Raw genomic sequence first — 23,094 nt, forward strand, 5'->3', positions numbered from 1 at the left:
TAGTAATCCCTTCGAAAATTCTGGCATTTCTTTCTAACCATACGGCCCAAACTGTTGCTAATATCGCTGATTTCCATAGCTTTGTTTTGCGTTTACTTCCGATTAGCTTGGATGCTATCAAATGTGATACAGACCGTGGCATGACCCAAGACAATCCAAATTCTCCCAACACGTATCGCCAAACTCTTCCAATAAATTTGCATTCGAAGAACAGGTGGCCAACACTTTCTCCGCTTCCTTTGCAACATACGCACCATCCAGGGGAAATATAAAGGAAAGACTTCCTTTTTTTGGACCTTATCGTGTACATTAACTTTTTCCAAAGCCAGAAGCCATCCGAACACTTTAACTTTAGATGGAGCACAGCTTTTCCATAGGGACTTCGTCCAATCCAAATCCCTAATTGATGGATTTGATACCATCCGGGAAAAAGCTGATTTGCAAGAGAAGACACCAGAAGGATCTGGTCTCCAAATACGGCTATCCTCCGATATGCTCAACACTCTTACATGTTCCACTTTTTGCATCAGCGAGATAAGGCTTGGTAACTCTCTATCCATTAAATTCCTTCTGAACTTGAAATTCCAACTCTCCACCCATCCACCTGGTAACCCCTCGTCAACTATCAATTCCTTTATAGGAGCGTTCCTCCCTTCTGAAATCGCTGCTAGGTCAGGGAATGCACTAACCAAGGGATAATCGTCAATCCAAACGTCTTCCCAAAATCGAATTCTATCCCCTCTTCCGATCTTAAAATGTACCAAACCCAGAAACTCGTCATACAAATCTGAGATGTCTCTCCACGGACCTTTAGGAGATAGGCGACTTCCTTTCTTAGAGTCCCAGAGGTTATCAGCCCTACCATATCTACTGACGATCACCCTGTGCCACAATGAGTTCTGCTCTAGAGGAAATCTCCACAACCATTTCATAAGCAAGCTTTTGTTTCTTAATTCTAACCTTCCAATTCCTAATCCTCCCTCGTGTCGGGGCCTACACACCTCATCCCAAGCCACTAGATGCTCCCCACCTGAGGATTCACTACCTTCCCATAAAAAATCTCTCATCATTTTTTCCAATGCTTTAGTTACCGACCTAGGTGCTTTAAATAGTGATAGGAAATATAAAGGAATAGAAGATAGAACTGACTGAATGAGAGTCAACCTACCCCCTTTAGATAAGAATGCGCACTTCCATCCATCGAGTCTTTTAGCACACTTGTCCATAACTGGTTCCCAAAAACTCCATTTCCTAGGCGAGCCCCCCAAGGGCAGCCCCAGATATTGCAATGGCCAACTTCCTACTTCACATCCAATTCTCCTTGCAAGCCTTGAGACAATCTCCTCATCCATACATATTCCCAACAATTGGCTTTTGCTCAAGTTAATCTTTAGTCCAGATATAGCACAAAAAGCTTCTACAACCCTCAACAACTTGTGTAACGATTGTTCATTCTCAACAAAAAATATCGTATCATCTGCGAACTGAAGGTGACTAACTTGGACTCTCTCCTTTCCTACCAAGAAAGCGGAAATATTACCGGTGCTGACAGCCTTATTCGTCATTCTCCCCAGCACATCCACAATCAGTGTAAATAGGAAGGGCGAAAGTGGATCACCTTGTCTGAGTCCTCGCGACCCGGAAAACTTTCCCCTTGGTGCTCCGTTGACGAAGACTGAGAATGATGTAGATGATATACACCCTTTGATCCATTTCCTCCAAATCTCTCCAAAGCCTTTCTTGCCCAAAACTACGTCCACGAACTCCCATTCGACTCGGTCATAAGCTTTTTCAAAATCAATCTTGAAGACCAAGCCACTTCGACCTCTACTTCTATAGTCTTCTACTGTCTCGTTAGCAATGAGAACTGAATCTAGTATTTGTCGACCCTCAACAAAAGCCGACTGAGTTTCAAGGATAGTCTCCCCCAACACACCCCTGAGTCGAATAGAGAGCATCTTGGCAATAATCTTGTAAACACTTGTTATCAGACTGATTGGTCTATAATCTCTAACCCTGCAACTGCCCAGCTTTTTAGGAATTAGGCAAATGAAAGTTTCGTTGATGCTTCCCTGAATACTGCCATCTCTTTCAAACGACTTAACCACTTTCATCAGATCTTCTTTGATTACCTCCCATTGAGACTGAAACAAAGCCAAACTGAATCCATCCGGGCCCGGGGCTTTACTGCCTTCACAACTGAAAACTGCCTCTCTGACTTCACTCTCAACAAACGGTCTCTCTAAGTGCCTAGCAGAGTCATCTGGTATTGCGTGCCAGTCTATTCCTTCAATGCTATTACCCGCTCTTCTTTCAGAAGTATACAAACTTGAGAAAAAAGAAATTATCTCCTTGACTATTTCTTCCTTCTCCTCAATAAATGATCCATCTTCTCTTTCAATTCTGGAGATTGTGTTCCTAGATTTCCTTGCATTCAACAAATTGTGGAAGAATCTTGAATTTGCATCGCCTTCCTTCGCCCATTTACATTTTGACTTCATCCAAACACCTCTTTCTTCTTCAAAGACCAATTGCTGCCATTCTTTTTTGATTTCCCTTCTCTCCTCCATTAATGATTGATTCCACTCATCGGAGGCTTCCAAACTATCCAGAAGCATCAGTCTTCTTTCCATTGCAGTTTTGATCACGTGCTTGTTGCCATACGTCTTTTTACTCCATGCCTTAATGTTTCCTCTGACTTCCTTCAATTTACTCATAAACTTAGTACCCTCCCAACCGGCTCCTTCAGCCTTCTGCCACCAACTCTCGAAACTCTTAGAGAATGTGTTGTGCTCCAACCACTGATTATCAAAACGAAAAGGGCTAGGTCCCCAGGATGGGGGATTCGAATCAAGTACAACTGGACTGTGATCCGAAACAATCCTGACCAACATCTCTTGCCTCACAAAAGTGAACGCATTACTCCAATTGTTGGTGAAGAAAAATCTGTCCAATTTGCAACAAATAGGCTTATTTCGAAAGTTCGACCAAGTAAATTTTCCATTATCCAGCTTTGGGTCCATTAGCTTCAATTCTCGCACCAATTGATCAAACATCTTCATACTCTTAGTGCAAGAGTTACTATTTAGTTTCTCTTGCACCCTCCTAACCACATTAAAATCCCCTCCTAGACACCACATATCACCACAGATAGCACTTAGCCCAGCCAACTCATCCCAAAATGCTACCCTGTCTTTGTACGAACATGGACCATATACTCCAGAGAACCACCACGGTCTTTCGCCTTCTGCTTCAATTAAAACTGAGATGGAAAATTCACCGACCAATGATTCCAAAACATTGATACTTCTAGTATCCCATATCAACAACGTACCTCCTGATCTTCCTATGGCCGGCAACAGAATCCATGCTTTAAACCGGGATCTCCAAATACTACCAATGAATTTTCTGTCAACGGATGCCTTCTTCACTTCTTGTAACACCACCAAATCCGGATTCACCTTACTTAGTGTAGCTTTGATTGCCTTTCTCTTCATCTTGTCTCCACTTCCTCTAACATTCCAAGTTAAAATTCTCATAATGATCTTTTTGGAAGCCCCTCTCTTTTCTGACCTTTCTCATAATTTATGTTAAAAGTCAAGTTTTTGAGTTCTCTACTGCTCTTCCTTCCACTCTTGAGGCACTGACTCTTTTGGTGCTCTACATTCTCTTTAAGTATTAGATTCATGCCCATTTCCGCCATGGATTCAACTAGCTCCGATTTCGAAAACAACAAAGTATTCCTCTCTTCTGGATCAACCACTTCCATTCTTTCTTGTTCCGCAACTAGCTCATGAGACTCTAAGTCACCTTTGGATCGATCCTCCTCTTGCCAAAGTTCCTTAATATGACTCAAAGTATCTTCATCTTCTTCTTCTTCATCATTTTCTTCTTCAGTTCCGGAATCATCTTCCTCCTCCGAATTGTCATCTTCTGAGCTGAATTCAATAACTTCTTCCACTCTTGGGTCTTCATCCTTATCCAACTCATCAAGGTGATATTCCCCAAAAATCTGCTCACTTCCAACATCGCTGCCATAAGAAAAGAATTTTCTTTTTCTGATGTAAACTTTCAGCTTCTTTTTACTAATTGTTTCCTCCCCAAGTAGGCCTTGTTCCGTTGCTTGTAATACTGAGTTTGCAATAATTTTATCTTTAATATTGAAGTCCTCCCACAAACTAATAGCTGCATTTTTAAATTCTTCTCTTCTCTTCGGTCTGACTGCCTTGAGGATGCCTTCAAAAATTAAATTTATTTTATTCAGGGCAGCTGTTGTTTGACAGAAAGAGGGTACCCGGTCAGCCTTTTGGTCCAATAGAATAGTATATGGGCCCAAATGATTATACTTAAGATGGCCCATGTCACTTCTCAACATCTCCACACCCACTGAAGAGCCAAATTTCACAACCGGCCCACTTAAATTCTGGTCCAACTTGTCTTTTGACCCCTCACACTCCAAGTAATTAATTTTGGGCCTCTCCCCTTCATAAACTCGGCCCACCTTAAAAAAATAACTTTCCTGGCCCATTTTATTACCAATATTTTCTTCAAAACTCTGCCACATATACTTTAAGTTGATAAAGGTACTAGGTATCAAAGATGATCTCACACGTGGCCCTTCTAGGTCCCTCATCAGCCGACTAAACACTTTTTGAATAAATATCACATCCCTAGATTTCTGAGATTTCATTTTGGAAATTCCAACCGCCTCCATACCATTAATTTGCGCGTGTACATCAGTATCGATAACCACAAAATCCTCTCTGCCCGTTGAGTCCTTCCCTGTCAGAGCACCGATCACCATACTTCCTGGAATGACAGAGTTCTCCACTCCAGCTCCGGTCACCATAGCCACCGATTTCGCCACCAGTAATTTCTCGGGGAGATTCGTTTCAGCTTCTTTGTTACTGTCGACGTCGATCGTGTCCCAGCCACCAGTCTCGCGGTCGACTCCTCCAGAAGCCCCATCGCTGCCATCCAACTCCACTGGTTCGACTTCTAGCGAGCAGGCGGCTTCATCCTTCTGGAAACCTGACACCTTTCCTATCTCTTGATTCCTCTCTCCTTCTCCGACTTCTTCATGATGTCCAGGGTCCCTCTCATCTTCGATCCTCCTTCCTATTTCAAAATCTTGATGCCAACATGTATTAAAAAAACCACTGAACTTGTATCCCAAATCATTAAGCTTAAAGAGTTCTAGCTTATAAACAGATTTTTCAGACTCTAATGTCAAGGATTCTGGCACAAAACCATTGTTGTCCCCCTCAAGTTTGACCCTCAAATGATGGAGAAAATTCATTTCTGCTGTATCTTTCTCAACATCTAACAATCCCCCACACAAAGCTCCAATCTTTCGAAATAACTTCATGTTCCATATATTCAAAGGTAAGCCTTTGACACCAATCCAAGAACCACGGCATTCAACTTTGATGTCCCTATTTTGCTCCTCTACTGACCATCTCTTGAAAGAGACTTTGGTATCTCCTGTTCCCGGAATACTCCAAATGCCTTTCTCCAAAAAATACACTACTTCGGCCTCATCTCTGCACCAAATGATGGTTCGATCATCAAACATTTGGCTCACTTGCAGTTTCCTACCCAACTCTCTTGAGAGATTATAAAAAATGCAGCTCCACGATAACCCGCTATTATCTCTAAACATGATAACCGCCTTCTTCCAATCTTTTCCATCTTGTTTTGCTTGCATAAACTCATGGAAATTCCTCTGTTTCATTCTTCTAAGCGGGAAATCATTTTTTGGTCTGAAGCTTCCATTTGCTTTAGGTAAAAAATCCCAAGATCCCAGCCCTTTAATCTTCCAGTTAGAAAATTCCACAGGGGCCTTATTAGCAGTAACAAGCTTTTTGGCAGCACCATTCTCTACATGAGAATTCTGATTGGTCATTGGTCTCCATGGCTCCTTCACTACATTTGCCCACGATCTCTGGTTCGACACTCTTCCATTACTTGTGTATGCTTTCTGTGGAGCTCTAATCTGGTTATCAAATGCCTGCTCTCTCTTCATAGTGTTGTTGAGGCACCTTAAAAATTCCGACCAACCATTTGCCTTCTCTTCTTCAGGTATTATGACTGTTTTCATCATATTGTTCTTAAGCACTGAAATCTTCAAAAAGCTTCCTTTTGTGTTCAAGAAGTACTCCACGAGATAACAGCTAGAACTGTTTCGAAACGATCGTTTGAAACTGACCCTTCGCCTTTCCTCTTTCTGCTGGACTTCCTTCACTGTCTCGATGATCCAATCCACAGCATCAATCGTTACAGCAACCTCATACCCAAAATGTCTAGTTCTTTCACAAATGCGGACCGAGCCACCATCACCAGTCAAAGTGATCATGAACACCTTGTGCTTAGTGTGGAAACTCCAATATTTTCGAATTTTCGGATTATAATTCGAAACAGTACCATTTTTCCAGTCAAAACCAGTGGGGTAGTGACCTTTTTTCTTCCCAAAACCAGTGGGGTTTTGGTGCTTTCCATGGCCAGAATGACCATGGAACCCCCTCGTGTGCATGGCACAGTTCTTAAAGTTGTATCATTAGGCATACTCGTTTTAATATTCCTCTATATATTTGTGTCATTTCACTATAATCTTAAGGAAAAACATTAGATAAAGAATGAGGAGAAATAATATTTTTATTATATTTTTTTTCTGTGTTCTTTGTACAACCTAGAGCTCATCTTATATAGAGTATTTACAAATCAAATAAAGACAATATATTTAATACAGAATAAGGAAAAATCCCTTAAAATATGAAACAACACAAAATTAGGAAACTAATTGATGTGATTTTATTTCCCATCTGTCAACACTCCCCCTCAAGCTGGACTATAGATATTGATGAGTCCAAGCTTGTTAACTAGGAAATCAAAGACTCGTTCAGATAACCCTTTTGTGAGAATATCAGCTAGTTGTTGATTTGTATGGACATATCTAATGCTGATAATCTCTTGATCAATTTTTTCTTTAATGAAGTGACGATCCACCTCTACATGCTTAGTTCGGTCATGATGTACAGGGTTATGAGCAATGCTGATGGTGGATTGATTATCACAATAAAGTTGAATAGGGGCCTCATACTCAATCTTCAACTCCTCTAGTAGGCGTTTGATCCATATTGCTTCACACACTCCATGGGCCATGGCTGCATACCTACCTTCGCGCTACTTCTTGCAACTACCGTTTGCTTTTTACTTCGCCATGTTACTACATTACCCCATACAAGAGTACAATACCCAGATGTAGACTTTCTATCATCAATTGACCCAGCCCAGTCTGCATCTGTGAAGACTTCAACCTTCCTCTCAATTGTCTTCTTGAAGAAAAGACCTTTTCCCGGTGTTTGCTTGAGGTACCTCAGAATTCTATATACAGCATTGAGATGTCCTTGACATGGATTATGCATATATTGACTGACTAGACTTACGCAAGGCAATGTCGGGTCTTGTATGGGAGAGGTAGATAAGTTTCCCTACTAGTTGTTGGTACCTCTCTTTGTCAACCGGGCTTCCTTCAAACATTTTCCTCTTGTCTCCGAGAGCTCGGTGGAGTCTTGCGCGGGCTTGCTACCAAGCATTCTGTCTCCTCCAAGAGATCGAAGTATATTTCCTTTGGGACACGAAATCCACTTTTTGCTTCTAGCGAATTCCATTCCCAAAAAAATATACGAGTGCACCAAGATCCTTGACTTCGAACTCCTTTGCCAACATTTCCTTGATTAGAATAATCTCTTCAATATGGTTTCCAGTGACAATTATGTCATCCACATATACAATCAGTACTGCCATTTTCCCTTTTCCTGAGTGTTTGATAAAAAAGTATGATCGGTCGACCTTGCATGTATCCAAGCCCACTTGACTACTTTTAGAAAGCGATTGAACCATGCTCGAGGAGATCGAAATTTGTTTTAGGCAGGTATAGAGATTTGTTTAACTTGCGGAGACTTTAGTTGTATTGGGAGATTCTTCAAAACCGGAGGTTGACTCATGTACACTTCTTCTTCCACCATTTAAGAATGCATTTTTTACATCAAGTTGATGCAATTCCCAATCCAAGTTAACTGCTAGTGACAACAATACTGCGATAGTATTGAGTTTGGCAAGCTTGGAGTGAAGGTTTCGCTGTAGTCAATTCCATAGGTTTGTGTAAATCCCTTTGCAATTAACCAAGCTTTGTATCTTTCGATAGATCCATCTGCATTATATTTTACTGAAAACACCCATTTGCACCCTACTACTTTCTTGTTTAGTGGTAACTCCACTAATATCCGAGTTCCATTATGTTTAAGTGCTCTTATCTCTTCGAGAGCAGTGTCCTCCAGGTGAGGAATGCTAAGTGCCTCGTTGATGTTCAGGAATCACAACATCCGAAAGAGGCGGAGGTAAAAGCTTTAAATGGAGATGATAATTGTGAATACGAAATGAAATTTGAAATAGGGTGTTTTGTACAAGATCTAATTCCTTTCCTTAATGCAATAGGAATGTCCGGATACGACTTTTTGTGGGAAGAGTGGATCACTTGAGGGAATTGGTATCACCTGGATTGGACTCTTGGCGTGAGGATTCGTGACTTGTTTACTTCTTCTAGAATACACTCGAATTTCCTTCGCATGTTTTGATCTTGAGGAGGAAGACTTTCATTAGGAGATGGACGTTGATTGATTTCTCGTTTCGGAAGAGGATGGAGGATTTTCTAGTTCGAAGGGAATGGAATGTCGGGGGGTAATTCTAAAACCCCACGACCACTGAGTTTCTTGCTTGTGATGATTGTTCTCCCCTTGAAGCGAGGTGGGAGTGAAGTACGGAGAATTTTCAAAAAAAGTAACATCACTTGAAATGTATGATTTCTTGGTGAGTGGACAATAGCAACGATAGCCTTTCTTGGTAGGAGAATAACCCAAGAAAATTGTTTTGGTAGCTCGAGGATCAAGTTTACTCCGATGTTGGGAGTGAACATGTACAAATGCAGTGCAACCAAAAACTTTTACTGGCAAAGTGTTTGTAGAAATGTGGGGATAGAGGCTGAATAACGAGAATATGGTGTCTTGAGCTGGAGAGGTCGACTAGGAAGACGGTTTATTAGATAAGTAGCGGATGAAACGGCATCGCCCCAAAGATATTTTGGAACATGCATTTTGAACATGATTGCACGGGCTACTTAAGAGATGACGATTTTTCTCTCGGCTACCCCATTTTGTTGTGGAGTATCCACACACGAGCTTTGATGAACAATTCCATTTTGGAGAAAATAATTACGAGGATGGTATTGAAGTATTCAGTACCATTGTCGGTACGGAGTATTTGAATAGGTGTTCGAAATTGTGTTTGGATCATTTTGTGAAAGTTTTGGAAGACACGACAAGTTTTGAGATTTATGCTTAAGTAGATAGACCCAGTGACTCGTGTGTGGTCGTCAATGAATGTAATAAACCATCGGCTTACCGAAGAGGTAGTGATTTTTGAAGGTCCCCATAGATCACTATGAACAAGAGAGAAAGTGGCTAGATGGTGTATACATTCTTTGAGGGTATGTTACAGTATGCTTAGCAAATTGACAAACATCACATTGAAAATCAGATACGTTTTTATTAATAAACAAAGAGGGAAACAAATGTTTTAAATATAAAAAACTAGGATGCCCAAGTCGACAATGCCATAACATAATAGTTTGAAAATTTGAATCAGAAACAGAAATCGAACTCGAAGTCAAACAATGCAAGGAAAGTTGCTTCTCTTTTATTGGATGTTGAAAGAAATAAAGGCCATCACGAATCCTAGCACTGCCAATCATCCTCCCCGATGATAGATCCTGAAATTGACACGAATTGGACACAAATTTAGCAAGACATCTATTATCAGAAGTTAATTTGTGAACAGAGATTAGATTGCATTTTAATGATGGAACATAAAGTACTGATTTAAGAATTAAATCAGTAGATAATTTAATGGTGCCAACTCCAACAATAGGTGAATAAGAACCATCTGCAATCTTGACACTAGATGTAGTAGAACATGGACAATAAGAATCGAACAAATGAGGTAAACACATCATGTGATCGGTTGCTCAGGTCTATGACCCATGGTGTTTGGCAAGCGGAAAAGAAATTACCGAGTGTGCAACCGAGGCACTATGAGACTCGAACCGATGATTTGGATGTCATAGAAGATTGAGCGAGGAGTGTGTATAAATGTTCAAGTTGTTCCTTACTGAATGAAGGGGCATTAGTACTGCTTTCAGTCTGAGTGTGGTAGACTTTTTTGTCATGTTGGCGACGAGGAGTCCAGTTTGGTGGTTTACCATGAATTTCCCAACAAGTGGATCGAGTATGTCCGTGACGGCGCGGCAATGATCACACCAAGGTCGATCACCCTTACGATTAGGCCGCGGATCAGGGTTCGATTTGCCAGATGGTAGTGGTCCAGACTTTGAGACAAGAGCAGAACTTTCAATGGGTGACACATCAGGATTTGTGAGCATAATACGACGACGTGCTTCTTCACGTCTAACCTCGCAGAATGCTTCATGGTGTCGGGAAATGGAGAACGACCAACCAAACGACCTCTTACTTCATCGAGATTGTTGTTTAACCCGCAAGAAACTCAAAGACCGCTCTTTTTCCAATTGTTGTCGGCCGAATGGTGGTACAGGTTCGCACACAGTGGTGTAGTATCCGAATACAAATCCGGCTCACCGCACGAGATCTTGTAAGTCGAAAAAATTGAGTAACGATTTGATTACCTTGCTTAATCTCTTTAAGCTTGGTGCGAATTTCGAAAATGCGAGAAGCATTACCAAGATCGAGTACATTTTAAGCGGCATCCCCAAACCTCCTTAGCAGTCTTAAAGAATAGATATTTGCGGCTAATTTTTGGTTCCATCGAATTAATTAGCCATGCAAGAACAATAGAATTTTCAGCTTGCCATACCTTGTGTGTGGTGTCTGTTGGAGATGGTGCAGGGAGATCACCAGTGATGTACCCAAGTTTCCCACGTCCACAAATGACAAGTTTGACTGATTGTGCCCATTGCAGATAATTTTTTCCATCAAGTTTATGGCCGTGATATGAAGAGAGTTCTTTGTCATAGTTTATGGAGTGAGTTGTAGTTTACGTGGTGGTACGAGAATTAATTTCCTCAGCGGTTGACATTTCTGTAGAAAAGGAGGGCGAGAGATAGATCTGGACTTTGACTAGTTGTTTGTTTTTTCCTTTTTTTTTTTTTTTTTAAAGAGAGGGAAACTAGAAAAAATAACTGGACAGAAAAAAAAAACTGAATGGACAGAGTTCAAAGCAAAAAAAAAAAAAAAAAAACTGAGAAGGGAAAAAAAAACAATCAAAAGAGAGAAAAGATTGAGGTTGAGGGTGGCTGAACTGGACAGAAAAAAAAAAACTGAATGGACAGAGTTCAAAGCAAAAAAAAACTGAGAAAGGAAAAAAAAAATACAATCAAAAGAGAGAAAAGACTGAGGTTGAACCCAGACGAGAGGTAGGCTTATCTTTGGACGAAGATAATTTCTTCTTTGGACAGAGGTGGCTAGAGTGGGCTGCCTGAATGGACAGAGTTGGCTAGACTGAATATAGGAAAGGAAACCTGCTCTGATACCATAAAGAATGAGGAGAAATAATATTTTTATTATATTTTTTTTCTGTGTTCTTTGTACAACCTAGAGCTCATCTTATATAGAGTATTTACAAATCAAATAAAGACAATATATTTAATACAGAATAAGGAAAAATCCCTTAAAATATGAAACAACACAAAATTAGGAAACTAATTGATGTGATTTTATTTCCCATCTGTCAACATTAGACATCTTCTACAGGTGTATAATATAAATTTGAAAGAACAAATAACTAATTAATAGATCTTCAAAAAAGGGTTACCGATGCACGATATATTGCTCCTTGCAAACGGCTCTGCCAAGTCTTCCTTGAATCATCAGATTCACATTGCAATATGAGTGCATTTGCATCCTCCACAACCTATTCGGCAGTCATAAAGTCGTGTTAAACAATCAATGTTGAAATATAATGTAACTATAACAATTTCTTAAATGATAAACATGCAGCAAGAACCTTGTCTGAACGTGAACTATCAGAAACAGCCAGTACATGATCTGCATCATCCACAACTTCTGGCGGAACTCGAGATATCTGTTTCCCACGTAAGCTACAAAGGAAGAAATTCACATCCATGAAAATCAATATTTTAGAAGGGCAGGAAATAAAATGCCACATAAAAATCTCATCTTGCACAATTATCTATCTTCTTTTCAGATGATATTACGAATTTATTTATTCTATTAAAAACATTACTAGTGTGTTATTATAATATCGTAAGTACCATTACTAGGAAAGAAGTTTCTATTGAACTACTAAAGGACATCACATTCTCTTGAGTCATTGGTATTTAATATTTTATATGAAAATTTGTATCTTTTCTAATCCCACAACTTTAAACAATCTTCTACAATATCTCCAATTTTTATTTTATTTTTTTGGGTCAGACAGTATCTCTGAATACTTGTTAGGCCTTTCTCACATCTTCCCAACAAACAACCCATACTGTGATATTCTAAAGTGCCTTGATTTTTAAAGACAATTTAAGGAAGAGAAAAAAAACAATAGGAAAAAATCCCCTAGGTAATAAAACCAAAAGTAGAAAGAAGTGACTAATAAGTCAATGTTCAAAACATAGCATTTAAACCTGATATATTGTTTGTATGATTTGGAGCCAGGACTCTCAAGGACATAGAGGAAAGGCCCAACTAAGCAGAAGTATCGGCGCTGCCACACAGCTTCTCGATTTCCCACACCCTATTATATGAACATTTTTTAAATCATGAAATGTAGTAATTCTGGTCAGTAGAGATGCACAGGTACTAAAAAAAACTACCATGTCACAAAGGAGAAGATGAGAAAGAAAAAGGGACGGACCTTCCGAGTAAGAAGAGATAACCACCCCTCAAAGTCAGCCTGATTCCAAGGTTGAAAGAAATCTGATTTTTCAGTATCCTCTCCCTTAAAGAGCTTTGCTATCTGCATCAGTCGATGATATCTTGCTGGAGAGAAGTGAAACCCTAATGACGGTAGTCGTATGGCAAGTCGCGTTGAAGGGTAGGAGGCATTCTCCATTCGAATCTGAATAAATTTCCATAATAATATAGAACTTAATCATTGACAAAAATAACTAGTATATGTATAGAGAAGAATGCATGACATCAAAAGTACAAGCAAATACCTGTTGAAGCTTTAGCATTGCCCCACAGTTATCAATAACGGGCAGAAGACTAACATAATTTGAGTGAGCAGGAGTAGAATGCTTCTTTGTGGGAACTTCTCCCCAATGATAGTCACCATCAACCAGAAAGGCAGACACATCCTTCAAAACCAAGTTAAACTGCAAATACATGTCTAACTCCTTGGATGATCCAAGTTCATCCTGCAAACCGCACAACCTATATTCATTTGATATTAAAAAATTTATAATGCCGTTAAATGATTAAGAAACGGTTCTGCTATAACCTCTGTACGAATCACCAAATTTCCCAAGTCAAGCATAAGTTTTGTTGAATGTCGGTTGTCAGGACAAAATTCTGTTGGAATTGTTATTTTGGGTGCAGCTATATCAATGTCCAACAAAAACCTAGCATAAGGGTATAAATGACAAAATTTTATCATGGTGATTAAATAGAAAAGCAAACCTACATCAATATTACAATATACATTCCCTTTACTTACAAGGATCAAAAACAAACATGAACTCTAAATTGGTCAATAAATCAGAAACATGAAGTAAGTTGAGCGTTCATTAGTCCAGTTACGTATAAAATCTGAAGGCTTTAATCATATTCTTTATTTAATTTAAATAAGATTTAAATAAGAGACCTTTTTTAAATGAAAAATCAGAAGTTCATGAAAGAAAGAGTATAATGTATCCCAATAGAAACTGAAGCATAAAAACACAACAAAAAGCTTAAAAACAGAGCAAAACAAAACATTACTAAACAAAGTGTGTTTCATCCAGCCAAGAGTAAGTAAAGAAAGCAGAGCATCCTTAACTTTCTTCACCACTGAATCCCATAAAAGAAAAAATCCACTTTTTTCAATAAAAGAATATGTTTGTTTCATTCAAACCAATTCAGAAAAAAAAAAAAGGTTTTATATGTTATAACAAAGAAGAAGATGTTCTGAAATGTATTAAGATGTCTTTTTTAAACAATATGAAATAACTTCTAATTGCAGACCCTTAAAACTTTTTAAGGAAATGACCATTCCTACTAGATATTCAATTCTACATTTAAACACATACCAATTTAATCCAGCAATCATTTATGAGTAGGAGTACTCTAACAATACAACCAATAAATTGACTATATCCTAGCCAATATCTGTAATTAATACAGTGTAAACACCTGGATTGATTTTTCAATGCCTTGTTCACTTGTTCCTGAGCAGTGCGCCTGACTTCATCTATTGTCATCTGGAAAATAAAGAACAAAAGAATACAGTCACCATCACTGTTAACTGAAAATTTGAAATTAATTACTGTTAACCATACCTGCCGAATCATACAAGAGGCACCTCAAAATAATATGACACTAATGCAAATATGCCAAAAATCGTTAAATTTATCTTCCACCAAAGCCCAGAAAAAAAAAACTAAATACATTTTCTTTCATAAATAACTAAAACTACAAATCATCCCCCCCCCCCCCCCCCCCAAATCATAGTATAAAAATACTTCCAAGGTTTACATCCAAGGTCTCATTACATTTGCATTAACATTATTTACAGTGAATGGTCCTTTTATATTCCCAATTATTTCTAGAATTTCAAACAGCAATTCACAATCAAATCATCTCATTAAAAATTGAAGGCTGAGAATCTTAACTCGTAAACTCTCGGCTAGCACCTTAAATAACTACATAATCATGTCAGAGAAATGACAAAGTTTAAGGAAAACAAACCTGAACAGCAGCAGCAGCTTCCAGAGCTAAGGTTTGACTGACATCAGTACTGCTTTGAAAAAAATTGATAATTTGGTCGATAGTATCCTTGATATACTGTTAAAGAATGTCATCAATGAGCATGCACAAATTGAACAAAGAAGAAACAATAGAGCATGAATTAGAAGCATACAGTCACATAACAAGGGGACGCTTTAGCAACCATGCTCCAATCAACTTTCATATCGAAAGGCTTATAGCAAAAAGCCCCGAGTAACGAATCATAATTAGTTGCACTCTGCATGTGTATGGAGCAAAGGTTCAAGTTCTACTGCCAAAGTTAGGCAACCAAATGTAAGAAAGATACTGCAGAATAAGAATGTAACAATTTTACCTCAGCAAGTAAACCATTTGGTGATGATAGCCTATATGAACCCAATTTCACATCAAATTTTTTGGTCTCTGGATAAAGTTCTATGAAGCAATGAAGACCTTCACATGATAATTCAGCAAGATACTCGTTGGGCCCATCAATAAGTTTGGTGGCACTATGTTTCGTGTAAATGTTTAAGGAAGTCTGAAGAGCATCTGCCTTGCCACTTAATAAAACTAACTTATTATCATCACCTTCCTTATACCCAATGATTTTGTTTAACTGTTCCCAGTCTTCCTCACTGAAATGAATTGGCTCGGTTTCATCTTCAGATGCCTCATTACTCCTGGAGAATGCACAGTAAGGTAGGCATACTAAATTCAGACCAAGTCTCAAAGAGTTAGAAAAATCATATGAACTGCAGTACTTGCATTAAAAAGTATATATATATATATATATATATATATAGAGAGAGAGAGAGAGAGAGAGAGCTAATACCATCCAAATGACCACCATGATGACTTGGACTTTTGTTTTCTCATGTGGGCTGATTCTGTCGATTTCTCCACAAACTTATGAGCCAGCATCCTGCAAAAAGCACATTTTTAAAAAGAGACAGGTCACACATCATACACTGACCTTCTCCCAACTTTATTAGGGAGCCTCACTTATGGCGGAGGAAAACTGTGGTAACAAATATTGAAACATTAAGACATACATCTAGAAAAGTAATAAAACATTGTAACACAACATATGTCTAACAACATTTCAATGGAATTTTGATACAATCTGTTTGCCATATAACAGAAAGATATACATATTAATTAAACAAGTTAATATAACAAAAGATTAATAGTAATTATTAATTTAAATACTATGTAAGTAAACTTATTTAAATTAGAAACCTAAAAAAATAGTTTGATTGGTTTAAGATTTGGATACAATTTTATGTTTTTGAATACTTAAAAGGTGGAAGATCCACATAAGAATTTTTGATTAGTTGAACGTTTTCAAAAACAAAATCTAGAATATTATTTTGAGTTTAAAGCTTAAAAAATGAAAACACCATTTTTCTATTTGGGATCCAAAAACTATCCAAATATTCTCTTACTTTTTAATTTTAAGATTCCCAACCAATCACAAATTCAACTTTTTATTTCTCAAAAACATTAAATCACACTACAACAAATCACATTTTTAGAAACAATTTTTCACATAAGAAATTCAAATTTTTGTTTCTCAAACACTTTTTTAAAAAACACAATTTTTGAAAAAGAGATAGAAGGTCACCTCCTCTCATATTTATTGAGATTGAGAAACCTCACTTATGGCAGAGGAAAACCGTAGTAACAAAGGTCTATTCAAATTTTCCAACTCTCGGACACAAATCTAAGAAGCATAGGTCTTCAAAATACCTCCTAGATTTCTTCAGTTTGCCACCCTAAAGCTATAACAGTAGGAGAAACATACAAATACTTTAAAATTTGACTAAAAACATTTTCCTTCAAATACATCTTGAAGGGGCTCCCAAGGACCATGTAAAAGAATCCCAAAAAAATTGAAAAGTCAAAGATGTCGAATTTATCCACCATATACATATAAATTAATCTTGATTACTCTTTATCACAAACGAAAAGACAACTCATCTCATCCCACTATATAGCAAATTTTCATGAGCAAGCACATTCATAGAGTGAACGAAAAATATTCACAATATCAAAGAACAGGCAAAATACACTAAATGGGTTTAAAGCAGGTAGTAATAGAACATATGAACTACCTGGTCACAACTCACAAATTAACATGAGTAATTTCATAAGTCAAAAGAAATACCTCCATTGCAATATGACCTCAATATCTAGTTCACGATCTAGATCCTCAAGGTCTTTATTGTCATCAACAGTTACTCGACTGGGCTCAGATTTAAGAAGGGAGGCATAAAGAGAGATGTATCTTTTCCGCAATCTTGTATACTTCAAAACTTGTTCCCATGGCAATTTTCCACTGCAATGAAGATAAATTGCCAAGGAAAATATGAAATTAAAAATTACTCGATAAACCTCTCCACAAATAAGAGCTACAATATGTTATCATTTATTATTAAATCTATTTCAAATCAATATTTACAAAGTCTGAGTAGTTTTTTTAAAAAAAAATTGTCAAATTTTACTCAAGTTCATATAATGATTACCCTCAGAAAAATTATATTAAAACACTTTATTTTGTAAGGAAATTATTATCATGCAATGAAGCAACTCTTGAATGGGAGAATTAAATCCGATCAAAATATACAAAATGAGATACCTTCCCTTCTTCACTTGGTCAGATACAGCTCTATAAGCATACTTCCACCAAGAACGAGGATCAGATTTGACGGAAACATGTGGACGAAAATGTGCATATTTTAAGCGTTGATTAAAAGCAGAAAAGTTATCAGCTAGTTTTAACATATCCTTGTATCCATCCTGCAACCACAAGATACCAAATTTTTTCAAGGCCAATCAAAACATGCCTCCTAGTATCCAATCACAATGTAATTATAAAATTAATTTATTCTTTTTTAGGAAATTAAGAAAATAAACCTTTGATAAACAGAGAATGACATCATCCAAATTCACTGTTGCATTCTGCAAAGGTTGATCGCTCTTAGCTTGTTCATTTTCCCTTAGCTTCGTATACTTTGCATTTCCTGAAATTGGTTCCAGAATATAAGTGTGCTTCTTGACAATTCTATCAGCAGGTTTGCCTTCTTTAGTGCCATATCTAAAAACCTGAAGCAAATAAAGAATATGATCAGAGTTTTGTAGATTGAATATGTCCTCAACATATGTGTGCGAGTATAAACTAAATATTGGTTCTACCTGGACCCACTCAGAAGGAAGCAAATCCTCCCATGGCTTGTCAATATGCCACGGGACAATATCAGAATCCAGATAAAGTGCAAGTCGGTCAAGCTCAACAGACTGTAAAAATAATAAAACAAATTAATTTTAAAAAAAAAAAGAAAAGAAAAGAAAAATCTTATCATAAGCAAGACTGTAAACTGGATAAAAAAATTAGTGATACTTTACTCATGTAACAAATTGCTAATTGTTATCAGAACTTTGGTGTATTATGGGAGGGATTTCAAAAACATGCATGAATGCAACATACTTCAAATTTAAAATATGAGAAACAAATCAGCATCTCAGTCAAGCATGCTATCAAATTTTCTTCCCCTTTAAACAAGAAACATAAATCTTTTATAACAAGAGAATGAAAATTACAATTGAAGACTTTTATTTGGTAGTTTTGTCAAGAACTTGCAAGGGTGTGTTACCTCACCTCACTAACTCGCAAGTGTGCATTTCAAATTACATGGATGAGACTTTCTTAGCGAGACTAAAACTTAAACTTGATTGCTTTTATATTAATTGACATTATATGAGAAACAAAATTAGGAACCTTTTGTATACGGTCTAGTGCACCACCAGTAACAAAAGTCTCATTCCCATTGTCATCAACTGTCACAGCTAAGAGTTTCTCCAATGTCACACCTGCTGCAAATGGGTGTCCAGGATTGCTAGAGAATAGAAAAGTTAGATTCAGGCAGAAAATAAAAAGGCAGAGATTCCAATGTAAAAATTAACTTGCTTGTACACACCTTTCACTGTCTTCGTATCTGATATGAATATTTGAAATTGAGAGTTTCAAATTCCCAACTATAGTGCTGATTAGGGAACCCAACCATGATTGATTCTTCAAATAAAAATATATACAAATTCAGTTATAATCATAATTGACAATCAAATATATCTATAAGCGTATGTATGGTTCAAAAAGATCAAAAAGGTAAATCCTTGAAAAGAGTAACATCACAGTATTTGAACAAAAATTGATAACACTAGATTTATTAGCACATAAGTGCATAAGAACCAAATATTACACTTCATATGAACGCACAGACACATATGAATATAGCATCACATAATATTTCCTTACCCATAAAAAAACTACTATTGCCTAGCAATTATTTTATTCACTCGTTTCTCTGTAAAGAGTCAAGTAAAGATATCAGATGTATGGATGCTGAGCTATGCCATTGTCTGTATCAGCACTCAGTAAGAACATTTGCTATGAACCGTCTAGTCAAAGATACACTCTATTATAGTAGAAGTTACACTGATAAAAGGATTGTGTAATCTTACCACTTCAGACTTTAACTGTTGAGCCTTCTCTACCAGCTTGATCTCCATTTCCTATTTCCAAGCATAACAAATATTTAAAGAATCATTCAAAGTTATATCAGTAGGCACATCAATTATTGTCTTACCCGCACTCGGCTTTTCTTGGCTTCTTGAATGGCATCCTCAGTGGACCCTTCAACTTGCGTTGCTGGTTCAACTAACAAAAAAATACGATCCAGATGAACTACAACTGGGTCTTGACCAAGCCTACTCCAAGGTACCTTAATTTGGGAATATCATAAAAAGTATCATTAGTTAAATGTAAATAGCACCCAGTATCACAAAAAATGTCATTCAAACAGCTAACAGCAAGAAAATTATATCAACTTTTTTTTTTTGAAAAAAGAGAATGAGGCCATTGTCATAGACTAGCCCCAAACCCGAAATGGATAAAACTTAATAGTGCTTTTATAAATCACTGCAAAGAAACTAATTTTGTCTTATTTTTATTATTTCTTTTTTATTAGAAATGAAACAAATATATGCAATACGAGGAAAAAAAAACAAAAGGGGGAGGAAAACAAAACTCTCGCCTCTTGAATCCTAGAAAAACTAGAAGATCCCCGCCTTACAATAAAATCTCTTATAAAAATCAGGGAAAGAAGAAAGGCTGGATATTTTTATTATTTTATATGAAACAAAAAACTTTATTGAAAGGGAGGGAAAGAAAAGCTACATACAAGAGGATAAGGTATCATCATACATAAACGCATAATTGTAGCTACAAATTGAAGTTCTCATAGCATGAAGTAAGCTTCCATGAACAAAGATAAGTAGCCCAAACGGCCACACCAGTGTCCTAACCAAATTATTGTCTGAAACTCCCAAATTTACACTTAATGATGTTGTGACAGTGCTACAAAGAATATGGTTCATTCAAGAATATCCACAAGCATTTTCAAAACATGAGACTTATTTGAAAAAAAAAAAAATATATATATATATATATATATAGATAGATAGATTTTGCAAATTATTTGACTTAAAAAGAAAAAGAAAGAAAGGAACTGGGTGTGGCTTCTCTAGGGGGAAAAGTTCAAATTATAGTATTTCTTTGGCCTTCAGTGGCAAAGTAATTCATGGATTTCCTTCTTTGCTTGATCATTCTTGAAAGGAAAATTGCATGATTTAGCTAGAGTTTCTTTTTGGTTTTGCTCTTAATGTTTGATTTTTTATTTATGTGTACTTTATGATGATAACTTATCATCTTTTTGTAAAACCTTTATTAACCTTTCTCCAATCAATAAATATAATACACTTAGCTACATTTCTCTTTAAATACAAATATTAATCAAATATTAATATAATATACATATATACATATATCATTAACCTTAAATTTATCCTAAGACAATACAAACTTACATTTATAAAAACAACATATAGGACTTGTAGTATACAGAAGATTGTCAGAAATGTCACTTAAGATAGTACACTAAATGAAGTCAAATTTCTAAATCATTAATCCCCAAAGCCAGTTCAAAAAAAAAATCCACAAGCATCTTTACTAAACCAACATACCTTAAGTTTCACAGAGCCAAGAAATCCAGCCTTAACCTTCACAGGCAATTTCAATGCATTAAGTGCCTCCGGTTTCAACTGCATATTTGATAGCTCCACATCTCCTGTATTACAAATTTAGCAGTAAGCCATCAACCAAAAACCAAACATTTACAGAAAATTCTCCAAAATTCCAATGTCAATAAACTCATTCACAGAAAATTCCTCCGTTCCGTTCTGAAGACATTCCAAATGATTAAAGGAAAAAAAAAACTCGAATTGACCTCAATACACAACCAAAACGAAATACATTTCATTTCTAAGTCTACAAACCCAGGAAATGAATAAGAAAACGAACCTTGCCAAACACTGATCTTAAGGGCTTCCTTGTTGAGTCCCCTGACGTAGTTGCCAAGGTACCTCTGCAAGAGGTAAGCCACCTGATCCTCCAACATCCTTACTTCTTCACAGGATCAACAACTCATTACTCCTCCATTCATCCCCAAAATTCCCAATTTCAATTTGAGATAGAAAAAAGAAGAAGAAGAAAAAAAAAACGGATATTCTATTCCAGAAGACGCTACTAGTCCCACTCTTTTTTCTTTCTTCTTCTTCTTTTTTTTTTTTTAGCGGCAGGAATGGTGGGAATGCGAGACCACCGTTTAATTGTCGTGGGGACAATTTCTGGACCAATTAAATATCGCCACATGTGGATCTAACTCACACTAAATTAAAAAGTCAACGAAAAGTAAAGACTGTAGAGTTTAGACAGACTGTTTGGTTTGTCTTATAAGTAATCCCCGTGGAGTATTACGTAGTAGATATTTTTACGTTAGACGATGACGTGGCGTATTATGTATTAGATCCCTGTCTGAGTAATGTATGAAATTACGAAATTGCCATTGTAATCTTAACATTAACACTATGGCGGTGGTTTGGTTTGGGTGGGACTTAACTGAACTTGAATTGAACCACATCATAGAGTGAATAAATTTATTTCATTGTAAATTGTAATAAGCTTTTCTTTTACACAAAATTAATCCCAATTTTTTTTCTCAAAAAAAAAAACAGAAAAAATAATTATTTTAATTTCTGAAATATTCCTTAATTAAAAAGTAGATAATGATTAAAGAATTAATAATAAATTCGATGAAAATTAGACAACCTTGAACCATGTAACGACAAAAAATATATATTTATTTCATTTGAAAGTATTTTGGCCATTAATATTTGAATTGGACTAAAAAAAAAAAAAATTTTCTGTATTTGGCAAAAAATTTAAAGTATTTAAGATAAATAAATATAACCGCCATTAATTTTAAATCTAGTTTTGTAGCACTTGCCTCTAACTTTTTTAATTCTAATTTTCGTTTGGTTTAGTTGAAAAATGAAAGAGGTGATCATAATATATAAGAGATCTCATTAAGATGAAGTGAAATAATTATTTGAGAAAAATATCTATGCCTCCATAGATATTTTGGAGAGTTGTCCAATTCCTTTATCATTCTTAATTATTTAGATATAGAGATCATGCATTTCTTTTTTCCTTTTTTTCTTTTTTCTTTTTAAAATTATGACTAAATGCATTTCAAGGGACCCATTTTGGATAATTGATGTATACGATCTTTTTAGAGGAAAAAAATTAATATTATATTATTTTTATGATTTTACCTAATGAGCATTGCAACGGTGAAATTTGAATTAATATGTATCTATACAAACTTGGTACACTAAATTTAAATATAACAAAATTAATTGGATAGATAATTTTTTTATTAAACCTAAAAATACTCATTTCATAAGTCACTCCTCCTCTCTCCCTTCTTCTATTCTTCTCCCAGTCTCTCTCGCTCTCTTTTTCTCACGCACACAAAAACCCTAGCAACCCACGGTTGCCAACCACCACGCCTCCAATCAAAGACCACTAATCCACCAACAACTACTAACTCAAGACCGATGTAAGGCCCGATACTGAGTCCGATAATCTATCCATTTTTCAAGTTTTTTGTGTTTTATTTAATAAAACTGA

At 36.5% G+C, this 23,094-nt stretch overlaps 1 protein-coding gene across 1 annotated transcript in view; it reads right to left on the reverse strand.

Moving 5' to 3' along the window:
• The window catches only part of LOC115716091 (uncharacterized), a 44,523-nt gene extending 22,858 nt beyond the window's left edge, over positions 1 to 21,665 (reverse strand). Inside the window, exons 1-21 of the mRNA XM_030644804.2 lie at positions 21,424 to 21,665; positions 21,087 to 21,190; positions 19,652 to 19,786; positions 19,527 to 19,577; positions 18,983 to 19,077; positions 18,784 to 18,901; positions 18,201 to 18,302; positions 17,922 to 18,110; positions 17,644 to 17,804; positions 17,173 to 17,343; positions 15,838 to 15,927; positions 15,361 to 15,685; positions 15,160 to 15,264; positions 14,988 to 15,083; positions 14,433 to 14,500; positions 13,543 to 13,663; positions 13,259 to 13,459; positions 12,955 to 13,158; positions 12,725 to 12,834; positions 12,094 to 12,187; positions 11,902 to 12,000 (exon numbers count right to left, since the gene is read on the reverse strand). Coding sequence (XP_030500664.2) covers positions 11,902 to 12,000; positions 12,094 to 12,187; positions 12,725 to 12,834; positions 12,955 to 13,158; positions 13,259 to 13,459; positions 13,543 to 13,663; positions 14,433 to 14,500; positions 14,988 to 15,083; positions 15,160 to 15,264; positions 15,361 to 15,685; positions 15,838 to 15,927; positions 17,173 to 17,343; positions 17,644 to 17,804; positions 17,922 to 18,110; positions 18,201 to 18,302; positions 18,784 to 18,901; positions 18,983 to 19,077; positions 19,527 to 19,577; positions 19,652 to 19,786; positions 21,087 to 21,190; positions 21,424 to 21,520 — 2,736 coding nt within the window. The 5' untranslated portion in view covers positions 21,521 to 21,665. The remainder of the gene's footprint in view (positions 1 to 11,901; positions 12,001 to 12,093; positions 12,188 to 12,724; positions 12,835 to 12,954; positions 13,159 to 13,258; positions 13,460 to 13,542; positions 13,664 to 14,432; positions 14,501 to 14,987; positions 15,084 to 15,159; positions 15,265 to 15,360; positions 15,686 to 15,837; positions 15,928 to 17,172; positions 17,344 to 17,643; positions 17,805 to 17,921; positions 18,111 to 18,200; positions 18,303 to 18,783; positions 18,902 to 18,982; positions 19,078 to 19,526; positions 19,578 to 19,651; positions 19,787 to 21,086; positions 21,191 to 21,423) is intronic.
• Positions 21,666 to 23,094: the final 1,429 nt, after the last annotated feature.

This window comes from Cannabis sativa, chromosome 5 (genome assembly GCF_029168945.1).
Source record: "Cannabis sativa cultivar Pink pepper isolate KNU-18-1 chromosome 5, ASM2916894v1, whole genome shotgun sequence".
Lineage (NCBI taxonomy): Eukaryota > Viridiplantae > Streptophyta > Magnoliopsida > Rosales > Cannabaceae > Cannabis > Cannabis sativa.